The 23851-nt window shown below is 55.0% G+C and overlaps 1 protein-coding gene across 1 annotated transcript in view; it reads left to right on the plus strand.

Annotated features, from left to right (window-relative positions):
• The window catches only part of RAP1GAP2 (RAP1 GTPase activating protein 2), a gene marked incomplete at both ends in the record, with an annotated part of 49070 nt that overhangs the window by 19368 nt on the left and 5851 nt on the right, over positions 1 to 23851 (plus strand). Inside the window, 14 exons of the mRNA XM_079545326.1 lie at positions 14094 to 14178; positions 18153 to 18188; positions 18295 to 18339; positions 18763 to 18795; positions 18991 to 19200; positions 19436 to 19539; positions 20038 to 20116; positions 20377 to 20430; positions 21283 to 21366; positions 21918 to 22018; positions 22512 to 22641; positions 22717 to 22872; positions 23376 to 23447; positions 23620 to 23706. Coding sequence (XP_079401452.1) covers positions 14094 to 14178; positions 18153 to 18188; positions 18295 to 18339; positions 18763 to 18795; positions 18991 to 19200; positions 19436 to 19539; positions 20038 to 20116; positions 20377 to 20430; positions 21283 to 21366; positions 21918 to 22018; positions 22512 to 22641; positions 22717 to 22872; positions 23376 to 23447; positions 23620 to 23706 — 1276 coding nt within the window. The remainder of the gene's footprint in view (positions 1 to 14093; positions 14179 to 18152; positions 18189 to 18294; positions 18340 to 18762; positions 18796 to 18990; positions 19201 to 19435; positions 19540 to 20037; positions 20117 to 20376; positions 20431 to 21282; positions 21367 to 21917; positions 22019 to 22511; positions 22642 to 22716; positions 22873 to 23375; positions 23448 to 23619; positions 23707 to 23851) is intronic.

Consider the following 23851-nt stretch of genomic DNA (forward strand, 5'->3'; position numbering starts at 1 on the left):
GTGTTGTCCTCCCCCTGGCAGTTCTTGGGGAAGTGGAGCACGGCAGCCCTGCTGTCACTCTCCTTTGTGAACAGGAAGCGGCATTGCTCTGAGCGGCTGTGCTGTGCCAGCACTCCTGCTGCAGCTCTGCCCATGGCTGTGCTGGACTGCTCAGCCCTGCTCCTGCTTGGTCAGGCCATGCAGCATGAGACACTGAATGAGGAAAATGCCCATCTGCCAACACTACCTACTTTGTATCTTTTAATCAAGAGCGAGAGGCAAGAGAAAGGCTGTAGAACAATAGAAACCCATTTCTGAGCGTGATTGACTTGAGCGCACTCCCTATTGAGGGGATGTGTCACTGAGATAATACCCATGTTTTACCTCCACAAATTATGCCTTTTCACTTGCTTGCATCAAACAAGGTGTCAGAGGGAGACAGTAAGGGAGCTGCTGGATCCCTGGTGTGGGTGGAGGAGTGCAGCTCGGAGTGCCACCTTCCTGTGGTGCTGGGGCCCCGCAGTGCACACCGCTGCCAGCAGTGCAGGGTGGAGCGGGGCAGTGGGTCCTCCGGGTCCCGGGGAGGAGGAGAGCTCTCCTCTGCCCCTGCTGTGGGTCCCGGGACCAGGCTGCAGAACGGCTGCAGGAGAGGCTCATCCTGCTGCTGGCTCCAGGAGCACCGGGCACATCGCTGGTGTTGGTTTGCGGCGCATCCTGAGTCTGGCTTTATTAATGATGCTAATGATAGATGATGGCATTTAGCTCACTGATTTGCTGGTGAATTTCAAAGGAACTGCTCCTACTGTAAAGACTTATTTCCTCTGCTGATTTGATCTGATTTAATTTAATGCTGAAATCTTGAAACTTGTTTCTTCAGAAAGCCTTGATTCATAGCAAAAAATACCTCAAGTTATCAGGCATAGGATTTCCATTTAATTATGCTGCTGCCGTAGGCATGGCGACTCCGTGCTGCGTTCCACCAGCTGATGGGTGCAGCCGGGCTGGAGCTGCCCAGGGGCTCAGCCCTCGCACCCAGTGCTGCACCCCGATCTTATCTTCTCTCTGCCGCTGCTCCTCTGCCTGCCCTGCAGCCCTTCACTTCCTCTCCCTGTGCTGCTGTTTCCATGCCCTCCGGAGGGCTTTGATGCGTTCCCATTGGCACTGCGAGGCATGGCGGGGCTGGACACCTCCTGTATGTGCTGCCCAGGGGCCTCCTGACAGCTTCCCAGCTGCGTCTGTGGGTGGCTGTTGAAGAGGGAGCAGTTACAAAAATAACACCGTGAGAACCTGTGGACGTACAGAAATATAAGATACGTATCTGTAGGTACATAGATGGTCATCTACAGATCTTCTCACATAAAAGAGACTGCAGCCCCTGGGCTACCAGCGATGGCTTTGTGCTGAAGACAGAGCAGAGTGCTCCCATCTGTCCTTCAGCTTTTTGGGTCTGGAGGTGTCACTGCAGCACCTGGGGTGAAGGGTTCTGCTCTCTTGCTTGGCCTCTCTCTGCAAGTTTTCTTTGCGAGCCATGACTGTAACATAGGTAGTTTTCCTGTGAGGCATGACCCCATCGAGGCCGGGCGTCTTGTGGCTGGCACTGGAGCAGCAGGCACATATTTGGCCCCAGAGCAGATGGCTGCCAAGTTGGGCTCCTGCCAGGTCAGTGCTGCACGCCTCCACCTGCACCAGGCAGCTGATGGCAAAGGGCAGAGGATGCTGCAGGCATTGCACGGCCCTGTCACTGCGCTCTAGTACAGCTCAAACACAAATAGCCACACTGAAATTCACTTTCTGTCCTTTGTGCTTTAAGTTTGCTCCAAGGTGATAGTACAAATTCATTTATTATCGCTGTGCTAACACGGGTAGAGTTTGCATTCTGCCTGCTGTTGCGATACGCAGTGACATGAGAGGGCTCATAGGTTCACCTGGCAGGAAGGCACCCAGCAGGGCTCTGTTGTGCCCAGTCCATGCTGGCAGCTCCCTCCTCCCCTACCCCGCCGAGGCAGCACGCAGCCCCCCTCAGCTGATGTTTTCCTATGGTTCTGACAGTTTCAGTCTAAGCTCTCCAGCAGACACAGCTGCTCCAGGTGGGTTTTAAAGTCAGATTAACTGTGTGAATATGGCAGCAGTGGCACAGTGCTGCTAATCCTGTGCGTGTGCGGTGATGAGCTGCTCTGCACAATGCTATGGGCACTGTGGAGCACAGTGCAGGGCAGAGCTGCTGCCGATCCCACGCCCCCGTCACGCAGTAATGGCTGCATGGTTTGCAGGAACAGAGGTCTGTTTGCAAGCAGCAGAAAACAGCTGATTGCACTGAGCAATACATGCGCTGAGAGACTCATCCTGTTCTTTTCTGTGGAGCAGAAACACAGGCAGCAGTTCCAGCAGAGCTGAAGGTCCAGGTTCCCAGAGAGGAACAATTTGCACCACTGGAGTTAACTGAGTGGAAATGACTTTCTGCCTCTTGCTGAAGCTCAAATTGCTCCTGAACTCTCTTCCACAGGACACAAAGGGGTCCATGTGTGCCTCTGGGGGTGCTGCCAGTGTGGCTGTGCACTGCCCCCATACCCACTGACAGGTGCCATGCCCTAGCATTGCTCTGTGCCCATCTGCTGCTCCCCAGCAGCACAGCTTATCTGAGGTTCTGTTGATCTGCAAACACTGCTGCCACTCTCACGGGGGACCTGTTCCATTTCTAATGGGTACTGATATCTACCTGTACTTTGGCTTCCCTGCGAGACGAGAGGTCATCTGTCTGTAATGAATTTTTTGCTCTTTCACTGCAGCTTTGATTGCTTTCCCTGTTTGTTTCCTGGGCAGGCGGATAATTGTACTGCTGAGATGGAACACTGTCGGCCCTGCTTCGCTGACAGCAGGCAGAAGGTCAAGGCGTGCTCTGGGCTCTTGGTGCAGCTGCTCTGCATGCATTGTCCCCATGGTGGCAGTAACAGGTGCCATGGCAGCACAGGGTCACACCAGACCCTGCTTTGTGCACAGGGCTGCCGGCGCTGGGCTGTCTGTGTTGTGAGGAGCATGCTTGCTGCTGCCTGAGCGCAATGGAACGCCTGAGCCCACTGCCTTTGTCTGTGGCTGAGGTGCTGGGGCTGCTGGAGGCACACAGCCCTCATCCTGCACCATGCTGGGGAGAACCAGGCCCAGTGCCTTCGGTCCCACATTTCCTGCAGCCACGGGCAGTGGGATGCTCGCCGCCATAGGCGGGCAGTGGAGAGCAGGGAGCACTGCCCCTCCCTCCTCGCTTTGTTTGCTAGCTGCTAAACAAATGGCCTTCTATCGAGAAAACAATTGAATTGAGTTTTCTGCCCTTATTAAATCTCTCCATATGGAGAAGGTAGCAAGCTGGATGTGGGCACAGCAGCCTCCACTCTGCAACCAAGGAGCAGTGCAGACTCTGCATGCAGCACTCTGTGCACCTGCTGCCTGCAGACTGGCTGTGCTGCACACAGACCCCTCCCCAGCTGCCCTTGGGCTTTGTCAGGGGTGTGTGCTGAGGCTGAGACCCTCACCCGCATCACAGTTGTGTCTCAGCTCCACCAGGGGCCAGGGCACATTGCTCCTCTGCTGATGGGAAGCGGCGGCCTGAGCCGGGCTCCCTGTGCAAAGGGGCCCTGCTGCTCCCTGGGCTGCTCCACAGATCCCAGAGCTGTGCTTTTACAGACCTGGGATCTGCATGAAGCACGCGGCCAGTCTGAGGCTGCTGCAGCAAGCCCTGATCTTCTGTGACCTTGGCCCTCATGTAAGGACGTGCATTTGTTGTTTGAAGAGGATGTTGATCCTGAACAGCAGACCGGCAGGGACTGTGCCCAGAGCAGAAGCGTGTTGGAAGTTCCTTGTCTCGTTGGTGGGTTCTCTGTAACCATCTGTAATATGAAAAGTGATTAAGCTTTCTCAAAGTCACCTTTTGCTGCTCTTAATGATGCAGCAGTGCTGGAGTCGATGCTCTGGAGGCTGTCAGCTCCTGGGGCTGAGAGATGCTTCATCTGAAGGGAAAAACCTCATCTGCCTCGTGATTCCTCGATATTTCCTCTGTGTCTTTCTGACATACAGCTCTAATCAGATTACTTGGGGCTGGATGTAACATAATCTAAAGCTCAGTTTCTCGTGATGCTTAAATGTGGATGTGCTCCTATCCTCATCCTGCAGCACATTTTTAAATGCTGTAATCACCTTCTTCATTTGCAAGCTTCCAAATCCTTTTCATCCTGTGACAGCAGCACAGGGATGTGGCTGCTCCTGCAGAAAACAGGTCTCTGTTTGTGCTCCACACTGCCACTGCCCTCCTTCCTGTCTCCTCTGGTGCGGGCAGAGCTGCAGCACCCATTCCATCCTCTGGGACCATGGCTGTGTGCCATGGTAGGGTGCAGGGCTGGGCTGTGCCGTGGGCAGCAGTGAGCAGCTCGATCTCACTGACGTGCTAACACAAAAGCTAGAGCCAACCCGTGAATTTTCAGCATTAACCACATCGCTTATGTGGGGGAGATTCTACAGTGTCGGGGATGAAGGTTTGGTCTTGTCACAGTGTGGCATTTTCAGATCTGGCTTTCTTAGCAGAATGTCTGGGAGAAAATGCCAAGCGCTGCACTAACAATCCAGCAGCCCAGGTGATTTATTAATCATAGTGTGTAATTGTTCCAACCTGAAGCAAGTTCTCCCAAGCCCCCCAGGACTCAATTTTGTAGTTCACTGCAAAAACTGTTTTCTCCGAAGCAGAACCGCCAGGGCAATTCTAGAGAGAGTTATTTCTTCATAAAGCAGTGGCAGCTGCTCAGCTCGGAGGTTATTTAGGCACTGCAGAGATAACACTGCAGCTCTCGGGAGGGACAAAGATTCAGAGGAGCCTCTGAGGTGGTGGGGGTCCCCTCCAGCTGATGGCCCTGTGAAGGTGAAACGCGATGCACCACGTGGGGAACAACAGCCCGGAGCCAAAGCGGAGCCTGGAGGTTCCACCTGCCCTCTTGCTGCCTGCATCCTCTCCTACAGCACACGCTGCCCCTGGCTGTGCTCACAAGGACACCTGAAGATGCTCACTGCAGCGCTTGCGGCTCAGCCCTGAGCAGGAGCAGTTCTGACTGTGCCCCTGTGCAGTGCTGCTCTGCCCTGCAGTGTCCCTGGGGAGCTGAGCACAGCCCTTCCTGCCTGCTCCGACCCTCCTCATCGTCACTCTGCCCTCCTGCTATGAATTATAGATCCGGTGCAAACGAAGTCCAGAAGAAATTGATTACAGCAAAGACTTGTTTGCAGTGTTCGAGTGGAGAGGAGAATAGGGCTAAGTGTGTCTGCGTAAAGTGATTCTCTGTTTCCAAATATGAGAGAATTGAACATCTTTAAAAATCAATACCGGGCCACTTCAGCATAAAACAAGGGAAGATTAATACTTAACTTGTCTGGAAGCGGGGAGGAGAGACAGTGGAAGATGTCTCCAGAGACAAAGAGAAACTCAATGAGATCTGAAGCCTCTTGTTTAATGTGAGGGGTAAAAGGTTTAAAATTAAAACCCCTCCCCCTCCATTAAATGAAAGCTAATGAGGTGCTGCAGAACTGATACCATTTGGCATGGAAATGGGCTCTGTTTCCTTTTTTTTTTTTTTTTTTCCTGTGCCTCAGAAATTTGTCAGACTGATGATTTCTTCTTGGAAGCAGACGGGTATTTCCACAGGAACAAACTGATTTGCTGGTGCAACCAAAACGTCATTAAAAGATTTTGCAGTATGTGTTAGTGAAAGTGAGGGCATCGTCCAGGGTTAATGTATTTTTTCCTCCTGTCCACTTGCATCCTCTTGCCTGCTGTGGGCAGTTTGGTATCATCAGATGTTGTCCCAGGAGGCACAGACATGTCCTGGGTGCTTGATGAGCTGGTTGGGTTCTTTGTTCTGGGGAGGTAAGGAGTTTTGTGCTTGTGTGTTGCAGTGACTTCGGGTGCTGCACAGGGGCTGCTCTGCCCCAGCATGCCCCTGAAGAGCTGTTAAAATATTGATCTTAGGTTGAAGTTTAGATCTCAAATGTTTCAGGAGCCATGTGTGTGCTGTGCCGGTGAATGCAGGGGGGGCAGCCATGGCTGTGCTGCAGTCAGGTTGTCCTCAGGCTGAATCAGCGTGGCACATGGACAGAAACAACATTCCATGCACTTCTGTCTGACTTAGAGCGGAATGCATAAAGAAATCACAATGAAGATGATGGGGCTCTTTTGAATTCAAAGAACTGGACCGGTTAGGGCTTGTGCTGGGGCAACGAGGCACTGCGCAGGTTACTCAGAGAGGAGGTGCTGCTCCATCCCTGCAGAAAGCAGAGGTGGAGGGGCTCTGAGCACTGATGGAGCTGCGGCTGTCTCTGTTTGTTGTGAGGCAGTGGCACTCGAAGGCCTTTAAGGACCCCTTCAACTCAGAGAGCAGTCAGCGCCGCCCCTCCGCGTTCCTGTGGGCATCTGGGGGCACAGAGGAAGGTGGGGGGGAGTGGAGGGACCCGGCCGTTCTATTGCCGTGGCAACATCGATATCCAGGGAAGGGTGCTGAGCTCGTGGAGTAAATCACCGAGTTTACTTAATGAAAAAAGTATCTGTTGCCAGGAACAAGCTGCGTGCTCGCTCAAGTCCTGGGGCTCGCGGTGCTTTGGCCTGGCTGCTGCAGCGGGTGGGGATGTGGGGACGTTGGGACCTCGGTCCCGGCACTGGCACGGCCGCAGTCCGGCGTGGAGCAGCCTCAGACTGTCCCTTACGGGAGGGGTTTCGCAATGTCTGCCAGAAACAGAAGGAAACGGTTGCAAGACGGGAAAAAATCCTTCCCGCTGTTCGAACCGAATCTCATCCCCTCGGGCGCCGAGAAGCCCCGCAGTTCGGGGGACTCGCGGGCCGTTCTCGTTAAAACCTGGCGTGAGAATAGCAGAGCCGTGCGGTGCCGCGGTGGCTCGGCGCAGCCCGGCTCTCCGTGCAAGCGGCGTCTTCGGAGCCCCGCTAACCCCGGCAGCGCGCAGCGACAGCCGCGAGGAGCGCATCCCCGGCAGCTCCCGCTCGCCCCGCCGCGCCGCTTCGGGCGCTCTCTGCGCTCTTTGCGCCGCCGCCGCGGGCGCGAGAGGGGAAGAGAGGAAAAAAGCGGAGCGGCGTGCGGCAGCCGCCCTGCCCCGCCCGCAGCCGTACTCGGAGCCCGGCGCGGCCCGGCCGTGCGCGCAGGGGCGGCGCGGCGGGCGGGAGCGCGCGGGGAGGCGCGAGGAACGCGGGCGCGCCGCCGCCGCCGCAGGTGCCGCGCTGGGGCCGGGCGGGCGCGGGGCCGCAGAGCGGCGATGTCCCGGGCGGATGCCGGCAGGATGCACTCCCGGCGGGCCGGCATCCGCGCGGCCGTGGTGCTCATCGGGCTGCTGCACAAGTCCAGGAAGCAGAACAAGGAGAAAAGGTAGAGCGCAAGTTCGTTCCTTTTCTTCTCTCTTTATCGAAGGGTTAAAAAGAAATCTGTCCTTGCCGCTGGGTGGCCCGAGTGCGAGCTCCGGGCCGGGGGGCTCCGGGCGCGCGGGAGCGGCGTGCGCCGTGTTCCCGGTGCCGGCCGGGCCGTCGCTGCGGCGGTGCTGGGTCGTACCGGCGGGTGGGGGTTACCTCGGCGCAGGGCAGCGGGATCGGGGGCTGCAGCCGCTCGCAGCGCTCCCCGAGCAGTGCCGGCTGCGTGCGCTGCTGTGCAAGGCGAGCCCGAGCGCGATTCTTTGGTGTGAGAACATTCAGGACCGCTTTCCGTGCCCGCGGAACTGCTTTAAGTCAGCGAACAGCTTTGTCTCCTCGCTGAGGAACAGCTGACAAATGGTTTCATCTTTCATTGACTAAGTCACGGATTGTACTTTATGTTCAACTCCGCGTATTGAGGAAATAGCCTCTTTGCAATACTGTGTGAGCTGGCGTCTGCTCTGCACGGCTCCTGCATCCCCCCGCTTATTAGTGCGAATTGCTGTTTGCTTCAAAGCCTCTCCACGCTCTGATTTATTTGTGTGGTCTCGGTCAGGGAGTTCTCTCCTCCAGGACTGCGCTGCTCTGGCAACTTTGTTGTTAAAAATAGTCAGAAATATGCATCCCAGTCCCAGTGGTGTGCATACCTCCCATTCGGGGTGGGAGCAGCATGGGCACTGCTGCAGGTCGATGGTTTCCTTTTTGTGTTGTTGTTGAAATGGTGATTTTTAAACAAAAACATATGAATGAAGACCTGATTATTTGGAGTCTTTCTTGTAACCGCACAACCCAGCACACTGGGAGTTCCTTCTGCCCTCACCCCAAAGTTTTTGGTCGTGCGGCCCTGTGTTCTGCTGCTGGAGGTGCTTTGCATGGGCAGCGGGTGTGCTGGGCAGCAGGATTTTAGGGTTGCTTTCTGTGTAGCTCGTACTGCTGCTGCTGCTCTCTGGGATATTTTCTCCTTTGCTGGGGCTTTAGGTAGAGCATCGAGGCTCCCAAAGTGATTCCTTCCCATTGGGTGCCAGATTTCTATGAATGATCTCAGAATGACACCTGAAGCCTGAGAAAAAAATCTGGCTCCAAACTCTCATGGAATCTGCCCCGTAACACAGGAGCCTGAATTTTTGGATTTTGTTCCCCATCAAGTTGAGCAGAAACCCTCCCAGCGATGCTCTGGCTGCGGGGTTTATTCAGAACATTGAGAGTCATACAGACACCTCAAGGGGAGAACCAGACCCTGAGGAATTTTTTCTCCTGTCTGCTGTGGTCTGAGCAGCCTTCATGGGAGCAATAGCGAGAATTCAAGCAGCGCTTTAATGTGGCTGCTTCATCTTATGCAAACTGCCAGGGCCATCAAAGTGACATAATCTGCAGGAAAAGGAAGGGACTGTTAGCGGTGTAGTCAAAAGGGACTCTGTTCCTCCACCTGCTCCTATTTTCTTTTTTTCCTCCTACATTCAGGCTTTGTTCTGCATTTGCAATTGAATTTTGCTTTCCATGAGCCATATACAAGTCTGGCAGGATTGGTGGCAGCTGCAGAGTCCCTGGTGGCCCACGTCCCTGTCTTATTAGCAACCAGCAAAGTACAGCACAACAAATGGACTTCGGCAGGCTCCCGTTGCAGGAGCAAGGCGATGCTCACCTGGGCACTCTGTAGGTCTGTGCCTGTCCTGTGCTCGGGCTGAGGCAGAGAAGCAGCAACCTGCACCAACACAAGGTGCACACCTTGCTGAAGTCATTGGAGTGAAGTCTTTGCACTGCTGAAGTTGATTTAAACATTCCCATTCGTTTCAGTGGGGCCAGGGATTATGCTCACTAAGGCAGCCCGTGGATTTTTGGTTCCTCCCCACCATTGGAAGCGCTCCCATTCCCCTGCCCCTCTGCCCGGGGGCCAGATGGAGGCAGCATCCCTCTGCTTGGTGTTGTTCTGCATGTGGTCAGAGGCTCTGGTTTCTGGGAGCTGTTCTGTTTAATTTGCAAATTATTGAATCAGTTCAGAAGCGGCTGCCCAAGGTTCCTTGGCTCATGTTTTTTCAGGAATCGGATCAGACAATCCTTCTGGTATTAAATGGTCCATGAGTCCCTTGGCTGATTTATCCAAATGCTGCTGGAAATCGTTGCTTCCTCTCCACTCCTAGAAGTGAGACCAGAGAACAAAATCTGCGAGTGATAAAAATCTCTTTCCAGCATTATTTGCAGAGCCAGCTGTACTCTCCTACCAAGACAAGGTGGAAGTCCTTGGTGGGCTGGAAGGGCTCCATCTCCTATCCAGCTGCAGACAGCAGCACGAGAGGGACAGGCGGGCGCTGAGTGTGCCATGCCCTCCTGAAACAGCACCGCAGCAACGCCTGCACAAGTGCAGGATGTCCTGAACTGCTCCAACTACAGTTACTCGTGGTGCAGGGGAGTAATTAAAGCTAAAGCTGTTTGCAGTTAAATGTCACCTTGCTCTGAGCAGGGCTTAGGTTCCTTGCTTGTGCACGCTGTGCAGTTGCGGTGCTCTATGCAAGCAGATGCAGGCTGGTAGTCTGAAAACAAAATTTACTGCAAACAATTTACACCAGAAAACAGTGCTCTCTTTCTTTGCTGATTTTCAGGCTTCAGTGCACAAAAGCGATAGGTAACCAAGGCAAATTGGGTTACTGGGGAAAATGTTGCACCACTGGGGCTCTGCCCACACCTGCCCTGAGCTGTGGTGCACCTGCAGCACTGGGGCCAGAGCCGGGCAGCCCCACAGTGCGTGCCCATGGCCGTGCCCTGGTGCACGCGGCTGCATGGGGCCAGTGCTGCCCGTGGGCCCCGTCTGGGTGAACCCAGGAGCGGCTGTGGGGCCGTGGCAGTGCGGGCGGGGAGTCGGCCTCTGGGCAAACTTCAGATGTTGGGCACTGAATGTTAAATAAATGAGAGAGGGAGCAGCTGGCAAGGTGAGGCCCATCAAGGGCAAAAAAAACGACGGCTCCAAAAATAGAGGCTGTTAATTTACAGAACATCTTTACTGTCCTTCTCAAGGATAAAGCATCCCGACAGCTGAACTTGTTGCAGATGGGTGTGCTGTGAGGGATTAACACCTCCGCGGGCCAGGTTTCATCAGCAGAATTAAGCGAAGGCATAAATGTAACCTGTGATGCTCCAAGCACTTAATTGACACAGCATAACAAAAAGCAGCGCTTACTGCTCGCTGCAAAACGGCGTCACATAATATGTTGACATCTCCCCTTCCCACGCGCAATTTGTATCAATGCTCTGTCAGGTTAGAGCCTGCCTGGTAAATCAGACGAACAAACAAAAAGGCAGAATGTGTGCAGAAGTCTTTTGTTAGATGTTAGTGAGAATACAGGAAGAAAGGTGCAGCTGAGAGCTCTGTACGAGGTGCTTGTGTCCTTGCTTGTGTCCACACGGCCATGCCATGCCTTGCAGGGGCTGCATTTTGTTCCCAGCCCAGCCCGTGCCCGGAGAAGCCCTGCGATGTTGCTGGAGGATCAGTGGGTGGAGAGCATCTCAGTGCCCAGCTGCCTGGTGGAGCTCTGATGGCACAGCTGGAGGTGGTGGACCAATGTGGTTGCTGGTGGGTGGAAGTGGCCACTTTCCTTCCCACAGATATCCCCAAAATGGATTTTTAAAGGCAAACAAACCTATCCATGATGTGATTATGTTGGAATTCTGGCGTTGTCCCAGGCTGGCACAGAGCAAGCCCCCAAACTGGGCCCATGTACGTGGTGCCATGATGGTGCTATGGGCTGTCATTAGCAAGGCAGCTGGTGTGGGACCTTTTGTCCATGCTCCTGATTTCCTGATTGCCAGGGAGCTCCTCATAGTGCAGCAGTGCTGCCTTGCTGCTGGGTGCGTTCAGCAGTGCAGCACAGTGAGGGCATCCTCCGCACCCAGCAGCATGTTTTGAGCAGCATTTCAGCACACCAGGTCTGCCAGGTTCAGGACCTGAATTTGTTCATGCTTTTGGGATGTGACCAGAAGTGCTCTGAATATCAGAGAATGACTCCACCCATCCTGGCTGCTTTGTGGGTTCCCGGTGCCCGCGCTCAGAACGGGGCAGTGCCGCAGTGCCGGCGGTGCGCTGGTTCCGCTCGCCTTTGGAAAACCCTGCGGCTGGCCTGGTAACTGCATTAAGGTATTTCCTTAATTAGATTTACTAAGTATGTAGGATTCTAATTCTTGGGTTTTTTTTTTTTGCCTTCTTTCTTAATTTGCCTAATGAGGAAAATGAAGAAATAACATTACCTAAGTGATGTCTGCGCGGCTTTCCGGGAAGCCTCTGCCCTGCCCGGTTTGCCCTGGCCCTGCAAGGCTCAGTGAGGGGCAGCCCGGCCTCCATCCACCTCTTCTCTCCCCCCCCCGTGCTGATTGTCCCACTGCAGCTGTGGGTGGGCTTGGGGCAGAGCTGGTGGCTGCGGGCTGTGCTGTGAGGAGCTTGGGGAGGCACAGGGCTGTGCTGGATGCATGCCCAGGTCCCTATGCTGGTGGCACTGTGGGCTGTGCTGTGAGCTTCAGGTGAGCTCCCGGGGCTGCCGTGCCCTGTGCAGATGGGGACACACCGACCTTCCCCCGAGCCATTCATCATCCCATGAGGGCAGACTGCTGGGAGTCAGGCTGGTGGCCCTTGATCCCGGCACTGGCAGAGGACTGAATCACTGTGCTCGGTGCTGCAGGTCACCATAGTGTGGTGCTGGTGCTAGGGCTGATTGCTGGTGAATCTTCTGTGTGCTCACCCCAAAGTGAGATCGTGGCTCCAGCAGTTTGGCCCCAAAGAAGCAATCAACATGTGATAACAGAACACGTTGTTAAGTTGTGCGACTGATTTTATAATACTTAGAATGTGATGCTATGGCAACCTGTTACAAATCCCAGATCAAATTGAATTATTTGTATGCATCCCCATAACTTTCATCTTTGGAGGCCTGTGCCTTTGAGGCTGCTCTGCAGATTGGTGCAATCAGACAGAAAGAGGGTTGAAAGGAGGAGAGCAAAGATGGGTGCTTGTGTCCAGGTCCGTCTGCCTGCAGAGCTCCAGGAAGTCGTAGAGCAAAGAGTGCAAATTGCCATTTGGGCACCTTCTCAGCAGCAGAGCTGTGGTGATTCTGTGGGGAGTAGGAAGGGATGGAACTCAATGGTCAATGCGAGTGGTCAGCACGTGGCTTCTGCTGCTGCCCATCTGCAGTCTTATAGCATTTCCATTCATTTCTTGGGTGTTGGCCCTGGATCAAGGCTACAGATGGGGGCCTGAGCCCTTCATTGCTCTGTGACCCACTGCTGGCTCCGTGGTCAATTTGAGTCCATAACTTCCCCCTTCCATAGTTATTAACTATCAGGGAACGATTGATCTGTGTCCTGTTGGCACTTTCCCTCTGATCTCAGCACTGAGTAGCAGCCCCTTGGCTCTGCTCTCTGTGCCTGGCTGAGGGCTGAGGACCAGGCAGGGCAGGAGCCCCGCACTGCTCGGTCCTATGTGCTCAGCTGGGTGCGTGAGTGCATACATGTGTGTGTCTCAACAGATGGAGTCAAAGTCCATCAGGACCAGGAGACGTCTGTTAGCAGAAGCAATTGTAAATACGAGCAGGAAGGCGGGAGGAGCAGCGGGCAGCCCTGTCAGGCCCTGCTCAGTCTGTATTGCAGGGACACCCCTGCACAGCCGCCCTTTGCCTTGCACGGTAGCAGTGGGGTTCTGCTTTTGCCAAAGCGGTCTCACCGAAAACCAGGTCTGCAAGGGTGCTGTGGCAGCTCCTTGTGAAGCACCACGGGCACATTCTGCATTGGTGCAGCCGTTTCTCCTGCAGTGCAGCACTACCCAGTCCGCAGTGCCCAGCTGGCTGTTCTGCAGTGCAGGGTGCCCCGCATTGCCCGGCTGGCACAGGGACGCACTGAAGGTTGCGCTGCAGGGACGTGCCATGGGGTTCACCCCTCCAGCTCTGGGCTGGGAGCAAAGTGAGGCTAATGCAGGGCGGGCTCTGGGCAGTTTGTAGAAAGAAGCTCTGCTGGTGTCCCGATGTTGGCTGCAGGTACCTACCACTGTTTGGGGGAGCCCTGGTGTGCACTGCTGCTCGTCTCCCCATGCACTGCCTCATGCTGTGCTGTGCCATCCCAGGCGGGCTGCCATGGGAGCAAACCTCGTTACTGCGTGATAAACAGTTGGACATTTTGGCCTCGTTTCTGCAAGACTAACCTGGCAGGAACGAGAGGAAACAAAATTAAATCTCAGATTTTCTGACTCCCGGAGTAGCATCTGGCAGTACTGCTGCATGTGACGATTTGATTGTCTGCCTGAGAAGGGATTTTTTTTTAAAAGGCACAGTGTGCTTTTATCAAATCATCAGTGGAGGGCTTTGAGTGCAGTTTCTCAAGGCTGAGGAGGGTGTGGGGTTGCATTTTTTGGCAGGCTCTTGGTACAGTTCTTTCTCCCCTGCTTTCCAGTGTCACATCCCCATGAGACCTCCGTGCCAGTGCCACTCTGCTGTGGGGATCCATGTGGTTGGCCCTTGCCAAAGCCCAGTGTGGTGGGGCCTGGGGGGGGTTCACGCAGCACCACCATGGGGAGCTCTGTGGGGCCGCAGTGCCGAGACACGAGAACGGTTCAACCAAAAGAGGCCAGTCACCCGTGTTCCTTCTCTCCTGCCTCCCAGACTGGGCTGCAGGGGTTGCTGACGGCTCCTGTTCTGTTTTGCAGGAAGCAGGAGCTGCTGAGCAGCACAGATGTGACCCTCCCGGAGCGGCCACTGTCCCCTCCGCTCACTGCCCCCCCCACCATGAAGGTGAGTGCTGCACCGCAGGGCTGAGCACCCTGCGTCGGGGCCGTGGGCGCGCGGTCCAGGCTGGGTGCTGCTTTTGGAAACGGAGCCGGCGAGGAGCGGCACTTCCAACGCAGCGCCTGTAGCAGCCGGGGCCGTTCCGAGCGGAGCAGAGTAGGTGGTTTCTGGAGAGCAGCCGGCAGTTTGTTCAGACACCATCAGCTACAGCGTGGTGCGCGTGCCAGCGGGCCCCATTCTGCTGCCGCCGCGTTACGCAATGCCAAGCGGCAGTGCCAGGCGGGTGCAGAGCCCAGTGCTGCTGTCCTGATCGGCCCCAACTCCACGTGCTGCCCCGGGGACCCACCTGCGTGCCTGCTGGCACCTGCTCTTTGGCCCCACCGTAAGCCTTCGAGGCGCGCAGCTCCTCTGCTCTCATGGAGTAACCCGAGCAATTAGTGCGAGTGGAGCTTCCAGACAAAGGAAATGGCAGCTCTTCCCCCTGGGTAGCTGCAAAGCATTCGATATGTTGCCACCCGGGAAATTACTCATTAAACTGGCGAAGATGAGATCGAAGAGAAGCTTACGAGACAGCTGAGAACTTGGTTAAATGGTTGTTAAGAGTGGGGGGAGGGGTGGGGAAGAATGGAGATGGAGAAGTTTGTTAGTGAGGTTTCTCAAGTTTTGGCTCATTTTACTTATGTTGGTGGCCTGAGTGCACAAAGCAGGCGTGAGCTGGCAGAGCACACTGGTGGATGGCAGGGGTTGTGAGGGGCTGGGGCTGAGGAGGACGGGATAGGGTGACACAAGGAGCTGGCAGTGAGTCCTGCCCAGCACAGCCCGCTCACTCCTCCCCGCTTGCAGCAGTGCCCAGCCAGGAGCTCACAGCTGAGCTGCACAGAGTGAGCAGGTTCATTCCTACATGCACTCTGTGCTTTCTGCTTAATTCTGGGCACAGGCTGCAGACAGCTTGCTGGAGGCACTGGCTTCCTGCAGCACAGCCCATTGCTAATTCAGCTGCGTGAGCAAACTCCTTCTAAGAGCATGCAAACTCTGCCAGCAAAAATGTGTTTTCCTGGTGTAACTCAAATTCCTTGAAGGAGGCAAACTACAATGGCAAAAACCTTTTTTTTGCTGGTGTAATTCCACAGTGAGGCTTGCTTCCCACCAGCCCTCAGCGGGAGGAATTTGTCTGGCACCTGTAATGGACATCACCATGCAGGAACAGAGTGGCAGACCGAGCCAAAAGTGAGCAGAGCCGAGCGGCCACAGGGCAAAGCCATCCTTCTGCTCCTGGGCTCCCCTGCTGCTCTGCTGTGTCCGCCCTGGAAACTCATGGGGAGAGGCAGGGGCAGTGAGTGCAGGCAGGGACACGGCCCCAGGGGCAGACGTGGCCCCGCAGCCGCCTCTCCTCTGCCCGCGGCCGCGCCAAGCGCTTCCAGCCGGGAGACAGGTGGGCACGGCGTGGCACAGCCAGACCCGGGACCTGGCGTGGTGCAGGCTTTCCGATTGGCGTTGTGCGGGGAGCAGCCAGGCTGAAAGCAGGCTGGAAGGGCTGCGCTGATACCTGCCCATGGCAAGGACGGGTGACCCCGTCGTTGCGGCTGGGGCGAGGTGCTGTCTGAGTGCTGGTTGTGCCGGGCTCTGCTGCGCTGCCCGGATGCATGTGGGAGGTGGGGATGTGCTCGTTGGAACCGAGCCCCTCTCCTTCCCTCGCCTCCCGCCCCGTTCAGCTCCCCATGCCACCTCTCGCGTCCGTGACGGGGAAAACCTCCGTGAGCCACGTGCGAACTCTCGCCCGCTTCCTGCCCAACCTGTTTGGGGCACTTCCCGCGGAGCCACCCTTTTAAATAACAAAGCAGCAGCACTGCCATGCCTCTGGCTGGAGAAACATTAACGAAGGGAGGTGTCGGTGGGGATGGTGGCCCGCCTGGCGCCGGGCCGCTCCGCGCTGCACTGCCGGTACGACCCGCGGTGGCCGCAGCGGCTCCGGGGGCGAGGCTGAGAGCTGCGGGCGGTGCGGGGCTGAGATGGATTTCCTGCGGGGGCTGCTGGTGAGTGCCACGTGCGGGGCTGCGGGCAGCGGTTCGCTGTGGGCACTGCCGGGTGTGCGGTGCTCAGCTGCACACTCTTGGTGCGGTTTTCTTTCTGGGTGTCGTTTTCTTTGGAAACCTCCGATATGGGCGCTTTGTGGCTGTGCTGCTACTTCTGCTTCACGTCGGTCCTCATCTGCTCGCTACGTTGTGCCCTCATGTGCTGTGGGCTCAGCAGCACCGGCTCAGCAGCACCAGCTCCGCCAATGGGGCTTTGGGGCAGACCAGACGCTGATGGAGAGGAGCAAATGCAGCACCCTGTGCTGGGATGCTGGAGATGATGTTGTGATCTCTTTGCTGTCAGGAGAATGCTTTTAGCTGTGAGGTAGCGAGGACATGTGAGCTTAGGAAGAAAACAACAATGGTTCTATTTTTGGCTTGGATATTCTGCATTTCTAAGGTCACAGAATCGTAGGGGTTGGAAGGAACCTCCAGAGATCATCGAGTCCAACCCACCTGCCAAAGCAAGTTCCCTACACCAGGTCATTACTACAAGCTTTGGGACAGGTCTGTCCTGCCTGTGGAGGGAGGGAATGGCTTTCTGTGCTAGTGGTGCCTTTGGTTGCATTTGTAGCGCAGCTGCAGTCACTGCTGCCAGGAGCAGCTGGGCTCAGTGACTCAGCTCAGTAAGAACAAACTGGTGGCTGAACCACTGCAGGTGACGCTGCTCCTGACTGAGCAGCACAAAGGTATAATTGTCCCAACTATATTTACCAAAATATTTGTGGCGTGGTAAAGCTTGGCTTCAAGTCTGCATAAATTCCTAGTGGCTACAGACTGCTCTTTGCTTTATTAAATGTGTGTACACGTGTTCTGCTGGAGCTCACTTGGAAAGGTGGATCGGGTTCTGCTCTGTTGTTTTGCCTGTCTGCCCTGGCTGCTGGCAGAGGGGTGACAACTATTTTCATTGTCTCAGAGAGCATGCGTCTATTGCAGATGCCTGGAGATAAGCAGGAACCTGAAAGGAACTTAAAGTAAAGCAAAGCCTTTTCAGTTTGGACGCAGAGCTCTTCTGAACCTAGGTGCGTTTCTCCTGCTGCAGGTGCAGTGATAAAGAAGGGGCATAGTCTAAGGGCAGGACTGTGGCCAGGGCTGCAGGCTGTGCCTGGCCGTCGGGCAGAGCCTCTGCTGCGTCTGTGGTGAGAAAACTCGTGTGAGGCCCCTTTGGTCTTGGAATGATTTTCATTTCTTCATCTCTCCCTCTGATTTTTCTTTCTTTTCTGTCTTTTGAGGAATTCAGTTGGTTCTAGGGCTCCCCAGAACATACTCTGGTGCTGTGCTCTTTGGCACGGTGCTGTGAGCCCCTGCCCTGTGTCCTGCGTTCCCCTTCTGCAACCACTGCTGGGAACCAGAGGTGCCGTCCTGCAATGAACACGGATTAAGATCTGTGGGTGGGGGAGAGTAAGGGAGGGGAGAAAGAAGTCCTTCATCAAATCCCTGTCAAAGTTACATATTGGTTTACTGGGAGTGCCCTAGTATTGACATCTTGAGGATGCTGGATAATTTATTCGCTTGTATGTGGGAGCAGGAGGGGCCGTGCAGGGTGACTGTGCCACCGTTGTTCCAGTGGTGTCCTGCCGAAGGCCAGCATGCAGGTGCTGTGCATTCAGGAGCCACCGCTCACCACAGCTCATGGATCAGCACGCCTGGCCAGGCCCGGCCCCAGAGCAGAGATTTTGCTGCTGGTTTCTGTATGGAGCCCCGGGCAGCAGCCTGGGCTTTGTGCCCACCTGATCTCCAGCACCGTGCAGCACTGAGCACGGGGATGTGCTGCATCCACAGCGTGCAGTGCAGCTGCTTCCCAGCCCAGGCCTGCAGGATGGCTGAGCTGCTCTGCTTGGCATTGCAGCCCATCTCGGCAGCTCCCGGCACCCGGTTGGACAGCACGGTTCTCTTTTCTTTTTTCAGTCTGCAGAATTCTTCGAGATGTTGGAGAAGATGCAGGTGAGCTGCAGTGCGGTGCGGGGCAGCGTTGGTGTGAGATGTCCTGCAGGCGTCTGTGTAGTGGCAGCTTCTTCATTGTTCAATCTGTTCACTTTGTTCCAAACAGGCACCAAAACTTGAAGATCAGAAAGCTGGAAGCCAAAAACATAAGGTTTGTTGGATTTTATTTCTTGTGTGGATCTTTCCAAGAGTTCCCTGTTATCTCTAGAAATCGGGGCTTTAATGTGTGTAGTCAAAGGCAGTTGCTTAAAGGACTAAAAGGGATTTAGGAGTTATCTAAAAGCAAGGCACTGATTGAATTGCAGAGATAAGAGAGTGGTGCATGTAAATCCCTAATCCAGCTTTGTGTCCAAACCGGTGCATCTCGCTGTTGAGTGATGTGTGCTGGCTGGGTCTGTGGTGCAGTGCAGAAGGTGGCGTGGGTGCAGGATGGGCAGTGCCATGGGCAGAGCAGGGCAGAGCTGGGGCTGCACCCAGCAACATCACTTAGTGTGTTAAATTGGATTTCGGGTTCAGGGACAGATGGAACCCGGGGAGCAAGCAGTAGTGTGCAGTTCTGTGATTCCCTTTGCAGGAGGACTACATCCCATACCCCAGCATCGATGAGGTAGGTGCTCTGAAACATGCTTCTGTGCCCCCAGGGCAGTGCCTTTCCAGAAGTGTGTGGCAGTCTTGCTTCCAGCAGGAGCTGTGAGGCACGTTGCTCCTGCCCAGCTCTGCGGTGCCATACCTGCTCCTCACAGAGGAGTAGGGCACTCCAGAGGGGCGGTGTGGGGCAGCCCATCATCCTGTGCCTCCCCAGATCCTGGAGAAGGGCAGCCCCTACCCGCTGGTCATTCTGCCCCAGTTTGGGGGGTACTGGATTGAGGACCCAGAGAACCTCGGCACGCCCACCTCATCCGACAGCAGTGTCTGCGAGGAGGAGGAGGAGAACTTCAGCCCCAGCCCCTATGGGTACAAGCTGGAGTGCAAAGGAGAGGCCAGAGCATACAGGAAGCACTTCCTGGGGAAGGTGGGTGCGGAAAGGGCAAGGGGTTGGCTGAAATTTCTCCCAGCCAGGAGAAAAAATCAGATCCCACAGTTGTGAGTGGAAAGGGCGAGTGCTGCAGCCTTGCTCTGGGCAGGGGCAGTAGGGCTGCTGGCTCACAGTGCTGGATGCTGTGCCCGGAGCCTGCGAGGCTGGAGGGGGGGAGTGTTGTCCTGCTGTGTGCTGAGCCCCACCACCCACCTGCTGCTTCTCTCTGCAGGACCACTTAAACTTTTACTGCACGGCCAGCAGCCTGGGAAACCTGATCCTGTCCATTAAGTGTGAGGAGATGGATGGCACTGAATATTTACGGATTATACTCAGGTACAGAGGAAAAATGTGCAGTGTTTAGCAAAATGTCTTCTCCTTGAAATACTCTCCATTTGTTTATCTGTGAATACAGCAGGCAGGACGCAGCACACTGAGGGGCTCAGGGGGCTTGGAGTGGGGCAGAAGCCAGAGGCACTGTCCCTATACTGCTCTGTACTGTGGTGAACACAGAGCTTTGATCTGTTGCTGAAATCACATCTGGAACTCCTCATGATCCACTGTCATATCTGCTACCATTTTTCCCCTAATCTGGCAAGGGTGCCTGAGCCGTTGCCTCAATTCTCTTCCAAACAACGAATACTTTAAGAGGTGCAGAGATGAGAAAAACGATGGAGCACTTGTTAACTGACCAAGCCCAACAGAACACCATGTTGCAGCACCTCCTGCAGTGTGCATGGCACAGAGCTGTGCTGCTGGCGGGCAGGGAGGCTGCAGTGCCTCGGGCTGCACGGGATCCTCCCCAGCTTCTTTTCATTCCTTTTTCCTTGTTAGGTCCAAAGTGAAGACGTTGCATGAAAGAATTCCTCTGGCAGGATTTAGCAAGCTGCCCAGCATCCCACAGATTGCGAAGGTAACCTGCATGGGGCTGCTCTGGGTGGGTTGCTGGATGAGCTCAGGGACGGGGAGGGGGAAGCTGCACCCAGGGACTGCCCCACTGCACCTCTGGTTAGCACCAGCCGGGCATGGGCATCGCAGCAGGACGGGATGCCAGGGGAGCTCCTGCAGCTCCGGGCTGGGTGCGTCTTTCTGATAAGATGTGTGCAGCCATGCTGCCAGACTCCCCAGTCTGGGATGCCCACTGATGCTCACAGCACTTTTCCTTTGTCCCAGGCCTTCTGTGATGATGCCTCTGGACTGAAGTTTAATCCGGTTCTGTATCCCAAGGTGAGGAACTTACCTTGCATTCAGTAGAGATCAAGTTGGGATAATTCTGCCTTTTTCCCCAAGATCCAGTAGCTTGGTTGTGGAGCATGGGAACTTGTGCAGAGCTAGGAGGATTCAGTACCTTTGAGAAAGATCTTCTCAGTGCTCTGTACAGATGCAGGGCACAGATACTGTTTTCCTTAGGGAATTATAGAATCGGGGTGGTGAGGCCCTGGCACAGGCTGCCCAGAGCTGTGGATGCACCATCCCTGGAGATGCCCAAGGCCAGGCCAGAAGGGGCCCTGTGCAGCCTGCTCTGGTGAGGGTCACCCAGCCTTCTGAGGGATTGGAATGAGGTGATCTATAAGGTCCCTTCCAACCCAACCATTCTGTGATACTATGGTGGTTCCATGAGATGCCCCTCGCCGGAGGGAAGGACACCAGGCTATGAGGTATGAACCAGCCCCAGTCTGGGTGTGGTGCCTGAAGTTTAGCTGGAAGCCCAGTAGGGCTGAGCCTGTCCTCGCTGTGATGGGGCTGGAACTCACTTCTTCCCCGCTCCAGGGTCACTGGAGCACTGGAAACTCTTGAGCTGCTGTAGAAACCCATTATGGGAAACTTTTACAGCACACTTCTCATCTTCAGCCGTTTGTTGTGTGTCAAACACGTAGCAGGCTCAGCAGTGCATTGCCAGGACTTTCAGTGCCCTTTGATGTAGCCCAACTGAGGCAGTTTCATTCACCCATTCTCATTACCATCTTACCACCATCCATCACTGGGAGCTCAAGAGCAGCCGCTGCCACCCAGGACAGTGACCCCAGGTCCCACTCCTCAGCTGCCACGGGCTCCCAACAGTGCCTTGTTTCACTGCAGGCCTCCCAGATGATAGTGGCTTATGATGAGCATGAGGTCAACAACACTTTCAAGTTTGGTGTCATCTACCAGAAGTTCAGGCAGGTGAGTGAGCGCTGTGAGCATGGGGCATTGCTGTGCCCGGCTTTGCACTGTGGTTGGCCCTGCAGGTAAATGAGTGCCACGTGCAGCACGCGCTGCAGCTGGTGTTCTTACCAACAGCAAGTCTCTGGTGACTTGGATAAGGCCCTGGCTCATTAAAATACAATGTGACGGAAGAATAATCAATATTAAAATCAGCTGTAGGGAGAAATGGATGTGGAAGTGCACTGTAGCAGCCACAGTGCCTTAATTAGATGTGTGTTCAGACAGTGCAAAGTGGTGCATTGGTGGGAGCTGTGAGCCATGCAGACACGCCTGTGAGTGCTTCCATTAGCCTGGGGATGCTGGCTGCAGAGCATGGGCACAGCTGGGTTGTATAATTTGCCACAGATGATTCTGACAGGCACCCTCATTATCTTTACGCATTGTGTTTTGTTTTGGATTGAATAACTCATAGAAGACCATTATCAAGGTCTCATTGTTTTGAAATACACACATGAAGGATTCAGGTAGGCTGCCCGTTCCTCTCCCAACATGCGTCTATGTCTTTGCAGACTCAGGAGGAAGAGCTGTTCGGCAACAATGAGGAGAGTGCTGCCTTCAGGAACTTCCTGAATTTGCTGGGAGACACCATAACACTGCAGGACTTTAAAGGGTATGTAGAAAAGACTGATTTTACAAGTAAATTTAGCTAAAGACCATATAGTCTGTAAAGTATCTATCATGTGAGAGCAGAAGTCAGCTCATTCATGAGCAGCACAGAGCAGCACAAATATAGCTCTGGCTCGTGGGTCACAGCTGGGAGAGTTTACAGAGGAGATGGAACTGCCGGCAGCACTTCGTCCTGCAGCCCCGAGGCTGTGAGGCAGACTGCTGCAACTCGGCTGTAGAGGAAGGGCTGTGGGAGTGTGGCGGTGCCGTGGGGCTCTGCTCCACGCCTGGAGCTGTGACCGTGCTGCATGCCCTGGGCCTCAGGCTGCACTGCACTACATGGCGCACAGTTTGTTCTTTCCCGTTTGCTAGCAGGTAGATAAAGACAAACGAGATGGTTTGTTCTGTCACCTCATCCCCTGATAGCCACCAGCGGGCTCTGGTGAGCTGTCAATAAGTATTTCTGCCTTTCTCCCTGACTCTTCCCTCATTTCCAGTTTCCGAGGAGGCCTGGATGTTAGCCACGGGCAGACGGGGGTTGAGTCTGTGTACACCGTGTTCCGGGACAGGGAGATCATGTTCCACGTGTCCACCAAGCTGCCTTTCACGGAAGGGGACAACCAGCAGGTGAGGGATGAGCCTGGAGCGCCCACGGGGCAGAGCCACCTGCCCACACCAACCATGCTTTCCCTTTCCGCCCAGCTGCAGAGGAAGAGACACATTGGCAACGACATTGTGGCAATTATCTTTCAAGAAGAGAACACGCCATTCGTCCCAGACATGATTGCCTCCAATTTCTTACACGCCTACATTGTGGTGCAGCTGGAGAACCCCGATGCAGACACTGCATCCTACAAGGTAGGGGATCTCAGCTCATGTCACAGTTTGCTCTGTCTGTGCATAGCCACGTGCATGACAGGCTGCATCTCCAAACCACACATTTGCTCATGTGTGCTCAGGGTGCTCAGGCATCTATATAGCTGGAGAATGTATATATTGAGCATATGTGTGTACACGAACACATACATTTGTGTGTATACATACATATGTGTGCATATAAAGTGTGCCCATGTAGCAGTATGCTCATTTACAAGATATTTTTGATGCCACAGATGTTGCAATGAACCCAGAACAGCTCATGCTGCCTAAACACAGTGCAGGTAGCATCACCCCTCCATCAGAGTTTCTCACTCTGAAAGCATGCTGCTTAGGGCCATGGGGAAAAAGGTTTGTGAGAAGTAGACGTGTGCAGTTATCCCATGGACTCAGGTGGGCTGCAGCCCGGGGCTGAGCTGGGGGCATCGCCCCGTGGGGCTCCGTGCTGCGCACTGCCCCCAGCCCACCGCTGCCTGCCCACACAGGTCTCCGTCACGGCCCGGGAAGACGTCCCCTCCTTTGGCCCACCACTGCCGAGCCCACCAGTGTTTCAGAAGGTGAGACAGGACTGAAAGTGCATGCCAAGTTGGGAATTGTGTGTGGGTATGAGTCTGGGATGCCTTGGGGCACACCTCGAGGCAGAGCTGGGGGTGGGGTCTGTAGGGTCGTGGCTCAGTGCTACCAGCAGCAGGACAATGCAGATGCCCAACCCTCCACTCTCACTCCTAGAGCCCCGAGTTCCGGGAGTTCCTGCTCACCAAGCTCATCAATGCTGAGAACGCCTGCTGCAAGTCAGACAAGTTTGCGAAGCTGGAGGTACGGCTCTCTGCCTTTCTGCCCCCCTACTGCCCCACATCATCCCCACACTGCCCTAGGACTGCTCCTCCTTGCTCTGAGCTGGGTCAGCTCTGAGACAAGCTCAGGGACCAGCAGAGTGAGCTTCCTCATGTCCTCACACCCG

This window comes from Tetrao urogallus (genome assembly GCF_951394365.1).
Source record: "Tetrao urogallus genome assembly, chromosome: 20".
Taxonomy (NCBI): domain Eukaryota; kingdom Metazoa; phylum Chordata; class Aves; order Galliformes; family Phasianidae; genus Tetrao; species Tetrao urogallus.